The 19875-nt window shown below is 45.0% G+C and overlaps 1 protein-coding gene across 2 annotated transcripts in view; it reads right to left on the reverse strand.

Annotated features, from left to right (window-relative positions):
- Window positions 1–1753: 1753 nt before the first annotated feature.
- Kyat3 (kynurenine aminotransferase 3) overlaps window positions 1754–19875 on the reverse strand; it is a 66776-nt gene continuing 48654 nt past the window's right edge. For both annotated transcript variants that reach the window (XM_045138438.1, XM_045138439.1), the window contains 5 exons: window positions 18744–18833; window positions 17089–17275; window positions 13910–13983; window positions 13490–13576; window positions 1754–1927 (listed from right to left, as the gene is read on the reverse strand). In XM_045138438.1, the coding sequence (XP_044994373.1) occupies window positions 1865–1927; window positions 13490–13576; window positions 13910–13983; window positions 17089–17275; window positions 18744–18833 (501 nt within the window). In that variant the 3' untranslated portion in view covers window positions 1754–1864. The remainder of the gene's footprint in view (window positions 1928–13489; window positions 13577–13909; window positions 13984–17088; window positions 17276–18743; window positions 18834–19875) is intronic.

Genomic DNA, 19875 nt, shown 5'->3' on the forward strand with positions numbered 1-19875 from the left:
CTGAAGTTTAAAAGTAACAAGACCTGGGCTGGAGAGATGGCTTAGCAGTTCAGCGCTTGTCTGTGAAGCCTAAGGACCCCAGTTTGAGGCTCGGTTCCCCAGGGCTCACACTAGCCACATGCACAAGGGAGTGCACCTGTCTGGAGTTTGTTTGCAGTGGCTGGAGGCCCTGGTGCGCCCAATATGCCTCTTTCTGTGTCTGTTGCTCTCAAATAAATAAATAAAAATAAAAGTAACAAGACCCCTTGTAATGCCGTGTGGTGTCTGGCTAAATGCATATATTATGTTCACCAAACTGCCCAGTTAGCACTTAACATTCATACTCACATATTAATGCTACTCTCACCTCTGGGTTAGAGAAGCTTCTCTTCAGATGGTGGCGACCACAGGGATGACTCAAAAGGCAACATAGCAGGGAGTGGTGGTGCATGCCTTTAATCCCAGCACTCTGGAGGCTCAGGAGGCAGAGGTAGGAGGATTACAATGAGTTTGAAGCCACCCTGAGACTACACAGTGAATTTCAGATCAGCGAGACCCTACTTCAAAAAACCAAAAAAAAAAAAAAAAAAAAAAAAAAAAAAGGCATCATAGTACAGAGAAGAAATGACAGGGGAGTGCTCAGCACTGAAACATCTCTATCACACCTCCCAAGGCTCAGGATCCATTGCAGAAGAGGTGGTGAAAAGAATGTAAGAGCTAAAGGAAGGGTAGGACTCCTTACCATGCAATCGGCCAGACAGAAATTGGCCTCGATATCCATAACCTCACAGTGCCCAGCACTACCTTCGCCAGGCCCACATAATAGGAAGAAAAGAAGATAACATTAAAATTAAAGAGAGACTGATTGAGAGGGGGAGGGGATATGATGGAGAGATTTGTGAAGGGGAAAGCGGGGGAGGGAATTATCATGGTTTATTGTCTATAAGTATGAAAGCTACCAATAAAAAACGTTTACAAAAGTAAAGACCCTGCCCGAGGTTACAGAGGAGTAGAGAACTGCTGAATAGGGGAGAGCATCCCACCAGCCCAGCTACCGGCACGTTGTGTGGGGAGACCCCGAGAGGCAGCTCCCTCGGTGGCACGGTGGCGCACACCTTTAGCCCCAGCACTCAGGAGGCTGAGCTAGGAGGAGTGTTCTGAATTTGCGGCCAGTCTGAGACTACATATTCAATTCTTTGTCAGCTAGGCTAGAGCAAGACCCTACCTAGAAAAATCAAAAACTAAAAACAAAACAAAACCCTGACAGATGCAGCTTCGGTGAGTTGTCACTGATGCCGGGGGGCTCTTCAGCAATGCAACTGTCTTTGAGTCACCCACGCTCCTGTCAGCAACCCCTCACCTGCTCTGTAACGCAACCCCAATAAACTCATTTGATCACCAAAACTGCTTTTTTTTTTTTTTTTTTTGGTGTAACCAAGCCCTAGCTGGGATGTGTTTATGTCTTCCCCCCCTTCCCAGGAAAAAGTTTCATGCAAAAAGATCATGACATCAAAATAAAAGAGAGACTGATTGAGAGGGGGAGGGGACGTGATGGAGAGTGGAGTTTCAAAGGGGAAAATGGGGGGTAGGGAATTACCATGGAATATTGTTTACACTTCCCAAGAACCACCTGTCCAGCAGCAGACAGGCTAAGCACCTTACAGTTCATATCTGTTATGCAATGTTGAAGACAGTGGAAGGTGTCTGTTTTAACTGAAGAAAATAAATAAGACTCCAGAAAATTGTTAGAAACAGAGATAACTGGAAAAACAAATGATTTACTCAAATTTATTTGTCACGAGAGTTGTTTCTTTCAGCATCCAGTAGGTGGCGGCACTGAGCGGCAGGCCCGTGCTCAGGGGAAACATTTGGCCTGCAAGTACAGTCAAGACTTCTGTCTGCTCCATGCCTTGATGATCTCCTCCGCCGCGTCAAGCGTGCTGTCTTTCTGGAAATTAACATGATAACTGAATTCATGAGATACCAACACAAATTCGAGATAAAGTAATAAGAACATATAAAAGACATAACCCAAAATAGCACTAAATGAAGATGTCAGTGAACATATGATCGGAGATGAAGAAAAATTTTCAACATGCAAATGCAAAGGAGAAATCTGAAAAGGTGAAAGGAAAGCAGATGACTCAAAGGTAACAAGGTGACAAGAAGAGTGCTCAGCACTGGGCCGGACATCTCTACCACACCTCCCAGGGCTCAGGGAAAAATAAAATGTTAGTGCCGCTCTTTCTGCCAGCCAGAGAAGCTCCTCTCTGGTCATGGTGGCCGACGCTGCGCAGCCTCAAAACTCACCAACGCCGAAAATACGAGGTTGCCGAGAGCCTTACGCTAAAGGAGACTTCTACCATGCTGTCCAATTCTTCACCCGAGGCCCGTCAGAATGAAGAGAAGAGAAATCAGAATGCCCAGGATGAGACGGGGCACAGGAAACATTACGGAGGAAGTGGTGGATCAAACCTGAGCGCTGCTCTCTCTGACAGCCGGGGAAATGTCTTCAGGAAGACGGCTGTATCGACCGAGGAGACTCAAAACTCCTCAAAGCAAAAAATGAAAAGTTTCTGAGAGCTCAGCACTAAGGGAGATTTACACCACATCCTCCAAGACTCGAGGAACATTAAGGAAGAGGGAGTGGAAAGAATGTAACAGCCACAGGGCGAGAAGGAGTAAGTTGGGGCACTGTCCTCCCAACATAAATCCATGGGTACATTCATGACCTCACAGTGGTTACCAAAATCCTCACAAGACCCTCACCTTTCTGATCTCATCAACATTTTTTTTTAACATTTTTTTTGTTGTTGTTCATTTTTTTATTTATTTATCTGAGAGTGACAGACACAGAGAGAAAGACAGGTAGAGGGAGAGAGAGAGAATGGGCGCGCCAGGGCTTCCAGCCTCTGCAAACGAACTCCAGACGCGTGCGCCCCCTTGTGCATCTGGCTAACGTGGGACCTGGGGAACCGAGCCTCGAACCGGGGTCCTTAGGCTTCACAGGCAAGCGCTTAACCACTAAGCCATCTCTCCAGCCCCTCATCAACATTTTGACATGGAGGATGGAGGACGGCAAAAGGAATGAGACATCACAGGAAGGAGCTGGAGAGATTAAGGCGCTTGCCTACTAAATCTAAGAACTCATGTTCGAATCTCCAGGTCCCACATAGCCAGATGCAGTGACCCAAACATGCAATGTCACACATGTGCCATAAGGGGCTGCATGTGTCTGGAGTTCAGAGCTCTGGAGGCCCTGGCACACCCATTCTCTCTGGATCTCTCTGTGCCTTTTTCTCTCTCAAAAATAAATAACACAGGTAGCTGGGCATGGTGGTGCACGCCTTTAATCCCTGCACTCAGGAGGCAGAGGTAGGAGGATCACTGTGAGTTCTAGATCACCCTGAGACTACACAGTGAATTCCAGGTCAGCCTGGGATAGAATGAGACCCTTTCTTGGGGGAGGAGGGGAAGAAAGAACATTTAGTTTGTGTAAGCATAGGTATGGGAGATTTTGAAAGATCGTATCAACATTTGTTATGAGGCTGGGCATGGTGGCGCACGCCTTTAATCCCAGCACTAGCGAGGCAGAGTTAGGAGGACTACCATGAGTTCAAGACCACCCTGAGATGACAAAATGAATTCCAGGTCAGCCTGGACTAGAATAAAACCCTATCTTGAAAAACAACAGCAAGAAGCTGTTATGAACTGGGCGTGCTAGCACTCCAGAAGCTGAGGTAGGGATGCTGTGAGTTCAAGGCCAGCCTGAGACTACTAGCTAATCTAGCCACATTGGTAAATCCTGGGATCAGTGAGAGATGCTGCGTCAAAAAGAAAAAACAAAAAAGAAGACACTGGACTTTTACCTCTGTTAAATGTGTACCAGCACATCATACAAAAATCATGATTGGGGGCTGGAGAGATGGCTTAGCGGTTAAGCACTTGCCTGTGAAGCCTAAGGACCCCGGTTCAAGGCTCGATTCCCCAGGACCCATGTTAGCCAGATGCACAAGGGGGCGCATGCATCTGGAGTTCGTTTGCAGTACCTGGAGGCCCTGGCGCGCCCATTCTCTCTCTCTATCTGCCTCTTTCTCTCTCTGTCTGTCGCTTTCAAATAAATAAATAAATAAAAAGTAAACAAAAAAATTAAAAAAAAAATCATGATTGTTGCTGGGCATGGTGCTGCACCCTTTAATCCCAGCACTCGGGAGGCAGAGGTAGGAGGATCGCTGTGAGTTCAAGGCCACCCTGAGACTCATAGTGAATTCCAGGTCAGCCTGGGCTAGACCCTACCTCAAAAAATAGAAAACAAAACAAAAATTCATGATTGTTGAAAACTAATCACCTTGTTTACATTATAGGGCAAATAATGAAATCTAGCCTTGTATTTTCTTCTATTTCTTCTCGTTTCCTTGCTCTGCACTCTGTACTATAATCATGTGGGAAGATAACTGATTTCTGAGGCTGAAAAGATGCTGTCCTCATGTGGAAGCCTGGGAAGCTGCTACAGGCGGAGTGGCCAGTGTGGACGGCAGAAGGTGCTGGTGGCAATCGTGGTGGTCCTGACCTGAAACTAGGGTCACAGCCCAAGTGAGGCATCTGCGTGGCAAGGTGTCCCCATGCAGGGTACTGGCACCGAATAGGATGCAACGGGCATCTGTTATGGGCTGTCCAAATCCAAAAGTGGGAGGAGGATTTCTATGCAGTGGCTCAGTCTTCCTGAGGTGGGGCATGGAGATCCAGAGCGGGCACTGCTGTGGGAGGTTGGCAGGGCATGTTGAAGCCGTCAGGTCAGAATGATGGGCCTTGTGGGGGCAGGGACAGAAGCTTGGTTCAAAGTGTCAAAGCCCGGCTGGAGAGACAGCTCAGTGGTTAAGGCACTTACTTGCCTGGAAAGCCTACGCACTCGATTCAATTCCCCAGTTACCCACGTAAAGCCAGATTCACAAGGTGGTGCACGCGTCTGGAGTTCGTTTATGGTGGCTGCAGGCCACGGTGTGCCCATCTGCTCTCTCAAATAAGTAAACAAATAAAATATTTTTTAAAAAGTCAAAGTCTGCTGAGGTAAGGGCATCCACTTGGAGATTGGGGAGGGGGCACTGACTACAGAAGACTGATCTTGTGCAGAGGCATAAAAGCAATAATGAGAGCTAGGTTTCTCACCTGAGAAGAAAGTTTCACACAGAAATGGAGAAAATTAAAATTAACACTGTGTGGGTTTCAGAGCCTTTTTTTACAAATAAATACAGACGTGTACGTGTGCAACGAAGCTTCTATGCCCCTGGGTCTGCACCTCAACCAATTGCTGATTGAAAATATTAGAAAAAGAAATTATGTCTGGGGCTGAAGAGATAGCGCAGCAGCTAAGGCATTTGCTTGTAAAGCCTAAGGACCCAGGTTTGATTCCCCAGAACTCCCGGGAAGCCAGATGCGCAAGGTGGCGCATACGTCTGGAGTGTGTTTGCAGTGACTGGAAGCTCTGGCATGCCTATTCTCTCCCTATCTGTCTCTTTCATGCTCTCTCGCTCAAATACATGAAATTATTTTTTTTTAAAGAAATTATGTCTGTACTGAACATGTGTAGATTTTTCTTCGCTAAATAATACACTATGACTTTTTTTTTTTGAGGTAGGGTCTCACTGTAGCTCAGGCTGACCTGGAATTCACTAGGCAGTCTCAGGGTGGCCTCGAACTCATGGCGATCCTCCTACCTTTGCCTCCGGGATGAGTGCTGGGATTAAAGGCGTGCGCCGCCATGCCTGGCTTTTTTTTTTTTTTTTTTTCTTTTTGAGACAGGGTCTCACCTAGCCCCAGCTAGCCGTGTAGATGAGGACAACTCTGAGCTTTTGATTCTCCTGCCTCTACTTCCCAAGGATTGGAACTGCAGGCCTGCACCATCATGCTGGACTTCGAGATGTGCTTGTTTTGTAAGCCAGCCAGCCTTCCATTTATTTCCCTCGGTTTCCTTCTCCAGAGGCAACCGTAGAATTTTATTAAGGATTCTTCGAGACCTAGTCCACGCATGTGTAAGCATCTACCAAGACCTGTCTTGTCTTTGGACAATGCTTCACAGTGTCCTGTGCCTTTCTTGTCACCATGGGAACTCTGATGCGACTTTACTATTTAATTTGTCCACGAAGCCCCGATGGCAAAATAGTTTATTTAATTTTTTTCCCAATCTTTTGAAACTATAAACAATGCTTCATTGGAAATCTTTGACCACAAACCATTCCAAATGTCCACAGGGGTGGGGGGAGGAAACCCCCTAGAGACAGAATTGTTGGGTCTAGATATATGTGAATAAACATTTGGGTAGAAATGTCAGAATCAACCACTGAAGAGATTTTACATATTATTCTCTCATTTGTAAGTGCTTTATGAAATTTTTCAGTTGTTTTAGTTGCTGCCAATCTAAAGGGGGGGCAGAATTCATTGCAGTTCTAATTACTGTTTCTCCCATAATGAGTAGTCGACTAAGCAACCCTTACTGTCTGACAGCAATGCAGAATTCTATCCTTAGCATTGTAAAGGCTGCTTTTGTTGTTCTATTGTTAAGGTTATTTTGCCCTGAACTCAGCATTTTTTTTTTTAAAGATCTTCATTACCTTGATATGTGCCTCTTCTTTTCTTTTTCTTTTTTTCCAAGGTAGGGTTTCACTCTAGCTCAGGCTGACCTGGAATTCACTATGTTGTCTTAGGGTGGCCTTCAACTCATGGCGATCCTACCTCTGCCTCCCATGTGCTGGGATTAAAGGCGTGCATCACCACACCTGACTTCTTCTTTTTATTTAAAAAAAAAACATTTATTGGAGAGAGGGAAAGAGGCAGAGAGAGAGAGAGGGAGAGAGAGAGAGAGAGAATGTGTGTATGGGTGCACCAGGGCTTCCAGCCACTGTAAACAACCTCCAGACATATATATGCACCTCCTTGTGCATCTGGTTTACGTGGGTTACTGGGGAATCGATCCAAGGTCCTTTGGCTTTTCAGGCAAGCTCCTTAACTGCTCAGCCATTTTTCCAGCTCCATGTTTTTGCCTTCATCTTTCGCGTTTCTTTCTTTTCTTCTTATTTTCCTTTCTTTTATGAGGTAAGGTCTCGCTGTAGCCCAGGCTGACCTGAAATTCACTATGTAGTCTCAAGCTGGTCTTGAACTCAAGGTGATCCTCCTACCTCTGCCTCCTGAGTGCTGGTATTAAGAGTTTGGATGTGCCACTTCTTCTAAGACTTCCACCAGTTTCTACTATATCTTCCACTGCCAGATGCTGGAGGAAAACAGTTTTCTCCCAATTCTCACACAGGCCTTCATCTTGTCCAGTGTGCAAAAGACTTTTTTTTCTTTTCTTTGAAATCCAATATATCAAACAAGATGAATCACTGTGTGACAATAAATTCTTTAGGCTTGTACTTTCTCTCTCTTTTTAAATGGAAATGTTTCTGAAAATAAAGATGTATGATGCTTTTAGGTTCCATTTGTTCTACATTTATGTTTGTTTTCAAAGACTGTACATATTTCATGTTTTCTTCCATTTCCCATAGGTTATTATGTGATCCTTTGCTCCTTTCTATTTTCTTTCACTTGCATTTGCAATCTCGAATGTGCTTAGAGAAGTATTTAGTGTCCTATGTCTTGTTCCAATGTTACCACAATTTCCAACAGCTTTGTTCTTCCCTTCAACTTCTTGTTTTAAAAAAATATATATATTTTTTTAATATTTTTATTTATTTATTTATTTGAGAGCGACAGAGACAGAGAGAAAGACAGATAGAGGGAGAGAGAGAGAATGGGCGCGCCAGGGCTTCCAGCCTCTGCAAACGAACTCCAGACGCGTGCGCCCCCTTGTGCATCTGGCTAACGTGGGACCTGGGGAACCGAGCCTTGAACCGGGGTCCTTAGGCTTCACAGGCAAGCGCTTAACCGCTAAGCCATCTCTCCAGCCCTAAAAATATTTTTAAATATTTATTTATTTGAGAGAAGAAAGAGGCAGACACAGAGAGGGAGGGAGGGAGGGAGAGAATGGGCGCTCCAGGGCACACAGCCACTGCAAACAAACTCCAGATGCGTGTGCCTCCTTATGCATCTGGCTTATGTGGGTCCTAAGGAATTGAACCGAGGTCCTTTGGCTTTGCAGGCAAGTGCCTTAACCACTAAGCCATCTCTGTTGTCCCTTGCCTTCAACTTCTTATCTGAGCTCTGACAGGATCCATTTAATCGACTTGTCTCATTCTAACCTTCCTGAATTTCATTCTATTAAAAAAAAAATGTATGTATTTACTTGTGTGAGAGAGAAAGAAAGCATAGGGCACATGGGGCGTCCTGCCACTGGAAATGAATTCTAGACGCAGGTGTCATTTTATGCACCTGATTTTACATGGGTGCTGGGGAACTGAACCCAGGCCACCAGCCTTTGCAAGAAGTGCTTTAACTGTTCAGCCTTCTCTCCAGCCCCACAGGTCAGTTTTTACTTACTTCACGGCAACATTTTCCCAGTGAACATTCTGACAGTTGCTCTATTCTTGTACTTTCCTCTTCCCTTACAGTGTCCTTTTAAAGATCTTAGCTCATTCCCTTTTGATTATTAATATTTTTATTTTTTTCCTAATTTATATTTATTTATTAGAAACAGAGAGAGGAAGAAGAGTGAGAATGGGCATGCCGGAGCCTCTAGCCACTGCAAGGGAACTCCAGACTCATGTGCCATGTTGTGTATCTGGCTTACATGGGACCTGGAGAATTGAACCTGGGTCCTTAGGTTTTGCAGGCAAGCACATTAAGTGCTAAGCCACCTTTCCAGCCTGATTATTAATATTTTTTGATGGCATATTTCCACTGCACACGCTATTCCTACTGCTCGGGGTGACGCGTGTGCTGCCGCGGCCTTTGTCTATGGCTTGAAGATGGAGCTGCACGTATCCATTAAGGAGGAACTGGGGCACTGCTAGAAGACAGCCGGAATTCTCCCCAGCTCACAGCAAACTTTATTTTTAATTAATTAATTAATTTTTATTAACAACTTCCACGATTGTAAACAATATCCCATGGTAATTCCCTCCCGCCCCCACTTTCCCCTTTGAACCGCCACTCTCCATCATATCCCTTCTCCCTCTCAATCAGTCTCTTTTTTTTTAAATATTATTTTTATTTTTATTTATTTATTTGAGAGCGACAGAGGGAGAAAGAGGGAGGGAAAGAGAGAGAGACAATGGGTGTGTCAGGACCTCCAGCCACTGCAAATGAACTACAGATGCGTGTGCACCTTGTGCATCTGGCTAACGTCGATCCTGGGGAACTGAGCCTTGAACCGGGGTCCTTAGGCTTCACAGGCAAGTGCTTAACCGCTAAGCCATCTCTCCAGCCCTCTCTTTTATTTTGATGTCATGATCTTTTCTTCCTATTATGATGGTCTTGTGTAGGTAGTGTCAGGCGCTGTGAGGTCATGGATACATACCCAGGCCACTTTGTGTCCTCACAGCAAACTTTAATACAACTTTATTGTACGATTTAGTCTTTCATTTCTTTCCAACTGGGGACTAATTAGATGATTTAACAATATATTGCTTCCATATTGCCTCAAGACAACTTCTGGCAAAAACAACGCAAAGGCGAATTTCAAAATCTCCAGTCCGCACGTCGTGCAGGATCACGCTCGCTTCTAGCTCTGGCTCTTCTTGCTGCCAGGGCGCCGCCGTTCATGGCAACGGCCTGCGAGCTGAGAGCTTTGTCTGCGATCTGATGTGGAAGCGAACCCCGTTCTAGGCATTTTTCTCCTCCCACCCCGTCATCCCCTTCTCTGTACCTGGCAACCCCTCCTCACACACCAGGGAATTGGGGAGATAGCTTTACGATTGTCCTGGATAATTTCCAAGAAGAGAAAAGGGCAGGGCTGTGCTTGCTGCTTTACAGGGCAGAGCAGTGTGGACTGCTTGGCAGCTGGTCTGCTGTTACTGCGCTCTTTGCCCGGGGGCTCTGCAGTTGTAAGTGACGTACTCATGAGCACGGTCCCTGGACTTCTGATTCAACTTGGGCTTTTCTGACTTTATCATGGTGCAAGCATGATATTCAGTAGAAATGACGCTTCAGGGCTGGAGAAATGGCTGAGTGGTAAGGCACTTGCCTGGGAAGACTAAGGACTCAGGTTCGATTCCCCAGCACCCACATAAGCCAGATATCCAAGGTGGCACATATGGCTGGCATTGGTTTGCATGGCTACAGGTCCTGGAATGCCCATTCTCCGCCTCTTTAAAAACAAAGAAAGAAAACATGAAATTATGCTTTAGGTTTGATCTTTTCCTAGGCTAGTGATATGTGGAAAGATGTTCTCCTGATGCTAGGCTATAGCAATGAGCCGCATCTCTCAGCCCAGTGGTCCCGAGGACAGACAGCGGATATCTGAGAGTCCTGAGCTGCTAAGCTATGTGGAAAATGGTCTCGCTGACATCACAGCCCTCTATGTTCCAACTTGTTCTTCCACAACCTAGTTAGAATAATGTAAATACTGTATGCAATTTATTTTTTATTTTATTTATTTATTTGCAAGGGGGGAGAGAGAGATAGGGAGATAGAGAGAGAGGGAGGAGATAGACAGAAAGAGAATGGATGCACCAGAGCCTCCAGCCACTGCAAAAGAACTCCAGATGCATGCACCACCTTGTGCATCTGGCTTATGTGGGTATTGGGGAATTGAACCTGGGTCCTTTGGCTTTGTAGGCAAGTGCCTTAACCACTAAGCAATCTCTCCAGCCCCTGTATTCAATTTAACTACAGGACATGGTATTTTCTTTTCTTCGTCTTTTTTTTTTTTTTTTTTTTTTCCCCATGGTAGGGTCTCACTCTAGCTCAGGCTGACCTGGAATTCACTACGTAATCTTCAGGGTGGCCTCGGACTCATGGTGATCCTCCTGCCTCTGCCTCCCGAGTGCTGGGATTAAAGGTGTACGCCACCATGCCCGGCAGGAGATGGTATTTGCAACCAGGTTTATCTTCTATAGCCCATCCATATAGTGAGGATGCATTTTTACTTCTATATTTAGGTCCATAAGAAATATTATATAGCTATTACTAGTTGTGGCGGTCAATATTGTCATTCTGACATGTTCTAGAATCACCTAGGGGACAAACCTCTGGGCATGTCTGTGTGAAGGAGTTTTCAGACTGGGTTAAGTAAGGTGAGAAGACCCACTCTAAATGTGGGTGGGATCATTCCGTAGGCCGGGATCCTGGACTGAAGAAACAGGACAAAGAGAGTTGCTTGCTGACTGCGGGAAGCAATGTGACCAGCTTCCTCCAGCTCCTGTGGCCACCGAGACAGACTGTCTTCAGACTCTGAGGCAAAACCAACCCTTCCTTCCTTACGCTGTTCTGTTGCAGCAATGAACACGGTTGGTTAGCAATTCAAGAGCCTTAGTGCTTCTCCTGCATTTTAGTCCACTGAATATTTACATTGCTAGAATACCAGTTGTGAACAGGTCTCCCATAGTTAAGCTGAAAACAGCATTTACGAAATTCTCACTAGGTTATGGCAGAGCCAGCTGATGCACAGAGCACTGTGATGTCAGCGAGCTGTTTTCCGTGGCAACAGCATTTTGAAGCAGTGATGACAGGCGGTCACCATCTTTGAGAAGTCTCCAGTTTCTGGGCGGGTTCTTTAGCACTCCCGTCTTGGTGCCTCTGCCTGGGATGGACTTTCGTTGGTATTCTCTGGCTGCTTTTCAGGTCCTCACCTTTGGTTTTCAGTAGCTCACTTATGAAGTTTGTTTGCTTTTCTTTATCCTGTTATAGCTCACTGAGCTTCTGAGATTTCTAAGCTGCTTCTCACCAAAGATACAGAAAATCTGTCTACTATTATTTATATTATCTTTTGGCACATATATCATCACTTTATGTTACCTTACATATCTGAGGCTTTTTACATTTTCTTTCCTTTAGATAGAGCCTCACTCCATAGCCCAGCCAGGCCTTGATCTCATGGCAGTCTTCCTCAGCCATGTGTGAATCACTATGCCTGGATCTTTTTCTTTTTTAAAATACTTTATTTATTTGAGAGAGAGGGAGAATGAGAGAGAGAGAGAGAGAGAGAGAGAGAGAGAGAGAGAGAGAGAGAGAGAATGTGGGCCAGGGCCTCCAGCTACTGGAAACGAACTCCAGATACTTGCACCACCTTGTGCATCTGGCTTAACGTGGGTACTGGAGAGTCAAACCTGGGCCAGCAGGCTTTGCAAGCAAGTGCCTTTAAATGTTGAGCCATCTCCTCAGTCCTGTAATATCTTCTCTACAATGTCTCTAATCCCTACAGCTGAGTCACCCTCAGGTATATTTCTATTAACTACTTTAAAAAAAAAAGATGGGTCACATTTTCTTATGTTTTCACATTCCTAGTAATTTTTTTTATTGTATGATAGGAATTAATATATTACATGGTAGAGTGTGTGGATTATGTTGTCTGCCCTCAAAGAAGGCTGAAACCGGGCTGGAGAGATGGCTTAGCAGTTAAGCACTTGCCTGTGAAGCCTAAGGACCCCGGTTCAAGGCTCGATTCTCCAGGACCCACGTTAGCCAGATGCACAAGGGGCGCATGTGTCTGGAGTTCATTTGCAGTGGCTGGAGGCCCTGGCGTGCCCACTCTCCTCTCTCTCTCTCTGCCTGTCACTCTCAAATAAATAAATAAAAATAAAAATAAACAAAAAAATTTTAGAAAAAAGAAGGCTGAAACAAGGTGGATGGCTCTTATCTATAATCTTTTTTTTAAGATTTATTTTTATTTATTACAGACACAGAGAAAGAGACAGTGAGAATGGGCACTCCAGAGCCTCTAGCCACTGCAAACAAACTCCAGATGTATGTGCTATCATGTACATTTGGCTTACGTGGGACCTGGAGATTTGAACCTGGGTCCTTAGGCTTTGCAGACAATTGCCTTAACTGCTAAGATATCTCTCCATCCTTTGAACACTATTTTTTTCAAATTTTTATTAACAAATTTTTATAAATTATAAATTATATTTTATAAGTTATAAATTGTCTATAATCTTAGTGCTTGGAAGGCTGAGGCAGCAAGTTGGTCATGAGTTCAAGAACACCCTAGGCTACAGGGTGAAACAATGTCTCAGAAAAAGGATAAGGAGAAGAGGAGAAGGATGGCACCGAGTCAATTTTTTAAAAATGTGTGAGAGTATATACTTTTAGAAATGGAAAAGAAGGGCTGGAGAGATGGCTTAGCAGTTAAACACTTACTTGTGAAGCCTAATGACCCCGGTTCAAGGCTCGACTCCCCAGGACCCACGTTAGCCAGATGCACAAGGGGGCGCATGCGCCTGGAGTTTGTTTGCAGAGGCTGGAAGCCCTGGTGCGCCCATTCTCTCTCTCTCTCTATCTGCCTCTTTCTCTCTCTCTGTCTGTCTGTCACTCTCAAAATAAATAAATAAAGAATTTAAAAAAAAAGAAATGGAAAAGAAGGTGCTTGTAAACTGAAAAGATACCATAGATGTATTTTTGTTTGAAACAGGGAACTTACTTTAATGAAGCAAAACCGCACAAACTTTTCAAATTGCGCCTTTGTCTCAGAGTTACAGAAAGCAGACACGGGGATGGCTGACAGTTTCTATAAAAAGAAACAGGATGGCACACGAGGAGAAACGCCGTGAGTGGGACATGTTATAAAGAAGCTAGAATTAAATGTTTTCATTTTCAAAGCATATCCAAAGTTTTCTTCCCAAGCTCACCGTAAAACACAACACAGGAGCCGGGCATGGTGATGCCATCTTTAATCCCAGTACTTGGGAGGTAGAGGTAGGAGGACAGCTATGAGTTCAAGGCCAGCCTGGACCTACGGAGTTCCAGGTCAGCGTGGGCTAGAGTGAGACCCTACCTTGAAAAAAAACAAAAACAAAAAACACTCCCTCCCCCACCGTATTACAAAGTCAGTCAGTATTACCTTATTTTTTGTCATCCATTTCACAAACTTATAGTCATAAGGGTCATCGCTCTTCATATCAGAGAGGTCAGCATCTAAGACAGCAGTGAATAACAGCGGACGTAAGCACTGTATCGGAGGGCTGGTGGGATGGTTCAGTGGTTGGAGGTGCTTGCCTGCAAAACCTGCTGGCCCAGGTTCAATTCCTCAGGACCCATGCGGAGCCAGACGCCCAAGGTGGAGTTTGCAGTGGCAAGAGACCCTGACATGCCCATGCACTCTCTCTCTCAAGTATGTATTTCACTTAAGCCTGTTGAGAATATCAGAATGTTCTCCAGATTTAAACAGGTGTAGTCTAGAACTTTCTCAGAGGACATTCACAGACTATGCTGGACATTCACACTGCACGGTGAGCTGTCAGGTGAGGAATTCAAGGATGAGAGTCACGGATCTCCTAGGGTGGCACCCTCTCACACTGGGCTGCTGGCACAAGGAAGAGGCAGGATGAGGAGGGAAGAGGAGAGTTGTTCTAATCTAGAAAGGAGACTCTAGGGCGATCATGAAGGAAACAGCCACTGTATCTGCACCCACTAGGAACTGTTCTCTCTCCTAGGAGATGAGGTTTTAAGCCCCATGAAGGAGGTTGGTGACTTCTTTGAAGCCTATTATATTCCTGACATGTAGGTAGGTGAGTATCCAGCATGTAAGTAATGAAACGTATACTTGTTGAATGACTAAATATTCATAAAAAGAAAAGGTCTGCAGATCTTTAAATGTTATCTCTTGCTGCCATGGATCAGGCTCTCTTGAAAATTTTAATCAGGGAAAACAACTTCAAATTTGTATTCCTATTCCTTTCTCTTCTGTCAGTCTTGCTTTATAGTCCAGGCAGGATATTTCCCTGGCATTCAGTTTCAGCCATCTACCGTTCATATTATTGCAAACTTATTGCAGACCTTTTAGGAGGCCTCAAAACAACAAATGTTGATGGTGACAGTAATGGGTGAAATTTAAGCACTGCCAAAAACACATTGAAGGAATTATCTTCTTTTTTTTTTTTTTTTTACTGGATTTTGGTTTGGCTCTTAAAGCTTAGTTTGAAGCGCAAGCTGCATAGGCCTACGGAAGCACCAGAGCCAGAGATGTCCCAAGGAACGAAGCTTTGTCTCAACACAGCTGAGCAACGTAGGAGATGGCGGACGGCTTTTCTGCTCCCACTGTCTCCTCCAGAATTTTCAATCTTACCTCACCAGCTAACAAAACAGAAAAAACACCACCACCACCACCAACAAAACACCTCCGTACTGTCATTTCATCTACCAAATGTTCAATCCCTGTTGAGTTCTAGAAGATCACTGGTTTGGGAAGGTGACTGGCGGGCCGTGGGCAGTTCAGTGGTTAGGGCCCGGATCTCCAGGCTTAGAACCTAGTCGGCTACTATCAATAGACTGCCTTCTGGAGATCGCTTGATTGTTCAACTATTAGCAAGAAGGATCTCCTGTGGTTTTCTTGAGAATGTGGTATTTATAAAGCTCTTAACAGAAGACCTACTATTTCTCAATAAATACTAACTAGTCAACCATTTTGCTCATTGTAAGAGGAAATAACAATTAGTTTTTCCTTCATTCCTATTTTCTTTTTAAAAAATATTTTTATTTTATTTATTTGTTTGTGTATGAGAGAGAAAGACAGACACTACAATGGGTGCAATAGGACCTCAAATCATTGCAGATGACCTCTAAACACATGACACACTTTGGGCATCTGGCTGTATGTGGGTACTGGGGAACTGAACCTGGGATGGTAGGCTTTGCAAGCAAATGACTTTAACCACTGAGAAACCTCTCCATTTATATGAAAGGATTTTTTTTTTGTATTGAGGCAGGGTCTTACTCTAGCCCAGGCTGGCCTGGAACTTACTTTGTAGCCCCAGGATGGCCTTGAATTCATGGAGATCCTCCTACCTCAACCTCCCCATTGCTGGCATTAAAGGCATGTACCACCACACCTGGTTCCCTTTTATTTGAGACAGGGTTTCACATTGCAGCCCAGGCTGGCCTTACACTGACGGCAATCCTACCTCAGCTTCCCAGGTGCTAGGATTGTAAGTGTGTGCACCACCACACCTGGCTATCTCGATTGTACAAGGTGGCACGTGCATCTGGAGTTTATTTGTAGCGGCTGGCAGCCCTGGTGTGCACAATCTCTCTCTCTCTTTTTTTCTCTCTCTCTCTAATAAATAAAAATAAACCTAAAATATAATCACTGTTTTGTTTATAAAATGAAGATTTATTTCAATCTTCCTTCCCTTTCTCTCTCCCCTCCCTCCCTTCCTTCCTTCCTTTCTTTTTTTTTAAAAATTTTTTTGTTTATTTTTATGTATTTATTTGATAGCGACAGACAGAGAAAGAAAGAGGCAGAGAGAGAGAGAGAGAGAGAGAGAATGGGCGCGCCAGGGCCTCCAGCCAGTGCAAACGAACTCCAGACGCGTGCGCCCCTTGTGCATCTGGCTAACATAGGTCCTGGGGAATCGAGCCTCGAACCGGGGTCCTTAGGCTTCACAGGTGCTTAACCGCTAAGCCATCTCTCCAACTCTTCCTTCCTTTCTTATTGAGGTAGAGTCTCACTCTAGCCCAGGCTGACCTGGAACTTACTTTGTAGTCCCAGACTGGTCTCAAACTCATGGCAATCCTCTTACCTCTGCCTCCCAAGTGCTGGGATAAAGCCGTGCACCACCATGCTCGGCTTTCTTCCTGGTGTTCTAAAATTTGGTATAAATGAAAAGCTGCCGTGTACAGGCTTTAAATTATGCACTGGCTCAGGATGACGGCAAGTTCTACGTGCAGCAGAACACCCAGAACAGCACTGGCTCCACGCCCACCTAGCACCAGTCACCTTCCAGGCACAGTTCTTAAAAGAAAAGATGACTGCAGGATTTTTCTTCTTCTTTGGTTTTTTGTTTTTTTTTTTTTTGAGGTAGGCTCTCACTCTAGCTCAGGCTGATCTGGAATTCACTATGTAGCCTCAGGGTGGCCTCGAACTCATGGCGATCCACCTCCCGAATGCTGGATTCAAGACATGCACCACCACGCCCAGCTATAGAAAATGCTGATACTGTGAAAACTCGGATCCTTTGCTACTGTGCCTTTTCCTACAATGCCCATGCTTCCCCACGTTTGAGACACAGAGACCTTACGAACCTAGTGAAGACACGTTGGCAATGATGAAGTACCCCCCATCGGGCACGATGGGTCTCAGGCCGACACTTTCTAGCAAATCCACCATCCGGTCTCTCTTAGCTTCCAATTCTTTTGGCAAAGAATTAAAGTAACACTCTGGGTCACCCATGCGCTTGATGTCAATCCAGAATGCTTGAGCCAAGGCTTCCTAGGGGTTGAGATTGAGAAATGAAGAAACATGATGTTAGGCACTGCTCAGTTCACTGCCACGATCAACAGAGGTCAAACACGGAAAGAAACGGGCCAAGAAGTCACTTGGGAAATTACAGTTGAATTCCCGTGAACCTACATTAAATCCCACTGGTTACTGGAAGAATCAGTTATATGTAAACGTTTACATCTAGTGTGACAGACAGAAAGAGTCACGAACAACCAGACTGAAAAGAGCGGGGCCGGAGAGAGAGCTTAGCGGTTAAAAGCACTTGCAAAACCTGATGCTTGGGTTCGAGTTCCCAGGACCCACGTAAAGCCAGATGCGCACGCATCCGGAGTTCCTGTGCAGTGGCAGGAGGCCCTGGTGCTCACATCCTCACTCTGCCTCTGCCTCTTTCTCTCTGTCTCTATCTCTCCAATAAACAAATAAACAAATAAGATGTTCTGTAAAAATGATTTACCTGGTGGTAACAACAATGGCAATAATAAAACAACATTGTTTTTTGCTGGGGTACAATGGGACTTGTTAAGTCCAAGTCTGTAAGATGACCAGAGAGGTGATGAACCCACTACTGAGCGGGAGTTAGGGAGCCCGTGGAGAGAGAGGCCCACAGAGGGAACGCCGTCCCTGATGGCTGCAACTGAACCGCAGCAGTTCAGCATCTCATCCACACATCCAGCCACCTCTCCCGCCCCTACTCCAGAGCCAGCCCCTAGCCCACTCCAATCAGCTCTCTCTCGGGCTCACCTGAGCCTGAGGGTAGAGCCCACCACAATAGGATTATAAGGAAATCCTTACCGGGAGGGCACAGTTTTTGGCTTTCACCTCTCTTAAACTTTCAGGTCTCTGCTCTGATAAGCCCTGCTCACCTCGGTCCTGCTGGACTGAGGTGGGGCAGGGGAGCCTGACCCCTATTCCCACAAGCTCCCTACCCCCTCCTGCCTTCCATGTGGCAGGAGCTCTCTGTACTTTCCTTCTCTTTTCCTCCCTAAGTCTAATTTAATTTAGAGCAAAAATCTTTTTAGAAAATCTCTTGTCATGTTTCCCCCACCCCAGGCCCATGTTCAACTTCCACAGGCTCAACGCCCTGTGGGTGCATTCACTCCCCTTTCCTTGGTTGCAGATGCTCCCTCACCCCTTGACTTCCCTGAATCAATGTGATCATTCAGAACTATCCTTCTCAGCCTGTCTTATTTCAATTATTTGTTAAGAACTGGTATGGCCAAGCATAGTACACGCGTTTAATCCCAGAATTCAGGAGGCAGAGGAAGGAAGAGTGCTGTGAGTTCGAGGCCATCCTGAGATTACATAGTGAATTCCAGGTCAGCCTGGGGCTAGAGCGAGACCCTACCTTGAAAAACAAAATGTGAAGCAAAGAACCAAGACAATTTATACATGGAGTAAAAAGGTGACACCATCACCATCAAACCTTATCTCAACTCCAGAAGGCTATTACACTTACCTGTAATGGAGTCGCACAGGTATAAACAGTGTTTTGTTGAACTGTCTGTAAATGTTTTATCAGATGATTGGGACCAATGGACCAACCAAGCTAGGAAAAGATAAAAGCAAATTAAAAAAAAAAAAAAAAAAACAATGATCCTGGGCTGGAGAAATGGCTTAGCAGTTAAGGTGCCTCCCTGAGAAGTCTAAGGACCCAGGTTTTGGTTCCTTAGTACCCATGTAAGCCAGATGCACTCAGTGGCACATGCATCGGCTGGTTGTTTGCAGTAGCTAGAGGCCCTGACATGTCCACCCTTGCTCTTTCTCTCAAATAAATAAATAAAATAAAATAACTTTTAAAAATCCAAGAGTTGGGGCTGGAGAGATGGCTTAGCGGTTAAGCGCTTGCCTGTGAGGCTTAAGGACCCCAGTTCGAGGCTCAATTCTCCAGGACCCACGTTAGCCAGATGCACAAGGGGGCGTACGTGTCTGGAGTTCGTTAGCAGTGGCTGGAGGCCCTGGTGTACCCATTCTCTCTCTATCTCTTCCTCTTTCTCTCTCTGTCACTCTCAAATAAATAAATAAAATAAACAAAAAAATTGTTTAAATCCAAGCACATATCACATCTGAGAGTTGTCCGTGTATCTGCTAGAGATACACAATTCAGAATGTTCATGGGATGAAAAAGGTATGTGCCACCACGCCTGGCCTTTTTTTAAAAAAATTGTCTTTTGGTCACTATTATTGTTTTTTTTTTTTTCCCTAAGACACTCTCATGTGGCTCAGGCTACTCAAGATGTAACCAGAGATGATCTTGAACCCATTTCCATCTTCCTGTCTCCTCCAAAGTACTGGGGTTACAGGTGTGTGCTGCCACTTCTGGCTGACTGAGGTACTGCCATAGCCACAGTACCTTGGTTAGTTAGGGCCGTGGACTCTGGACTTGAATTGAATGGCTTGGATTTATTAGCAGTATGATCTCAGGCAAGATATTTACTTGGTCTGTGTTTTAATATTAGAATCTGTGAAGCATGTATAATAACTGTAGCTACAGGATGGTTTTAAGGAAAAGCAAAGGAAGTTAACACATGCAACTACTTTGGTACCTAGCAAGTACCTAAATATTAGCCCCGTTTTTCCTCCTTTTATAC

The sequence above is a fragment of the Jaculus jaculus genome, chromosome 19, assembly GCF_020740685.1.
Source record: "Jaculus jaculus isolate mJacJac1 chromosome 19, mJacJac1.mat.Y.cur, whole genome shotgun sequence".
In the NCBI taxonomy this organism is placed as follows: Eukaryota; Metazoa; Chordata; class Mammalia; order Rodentia; family Dipodidae; genus Jaculus; species Jaculus jaculus.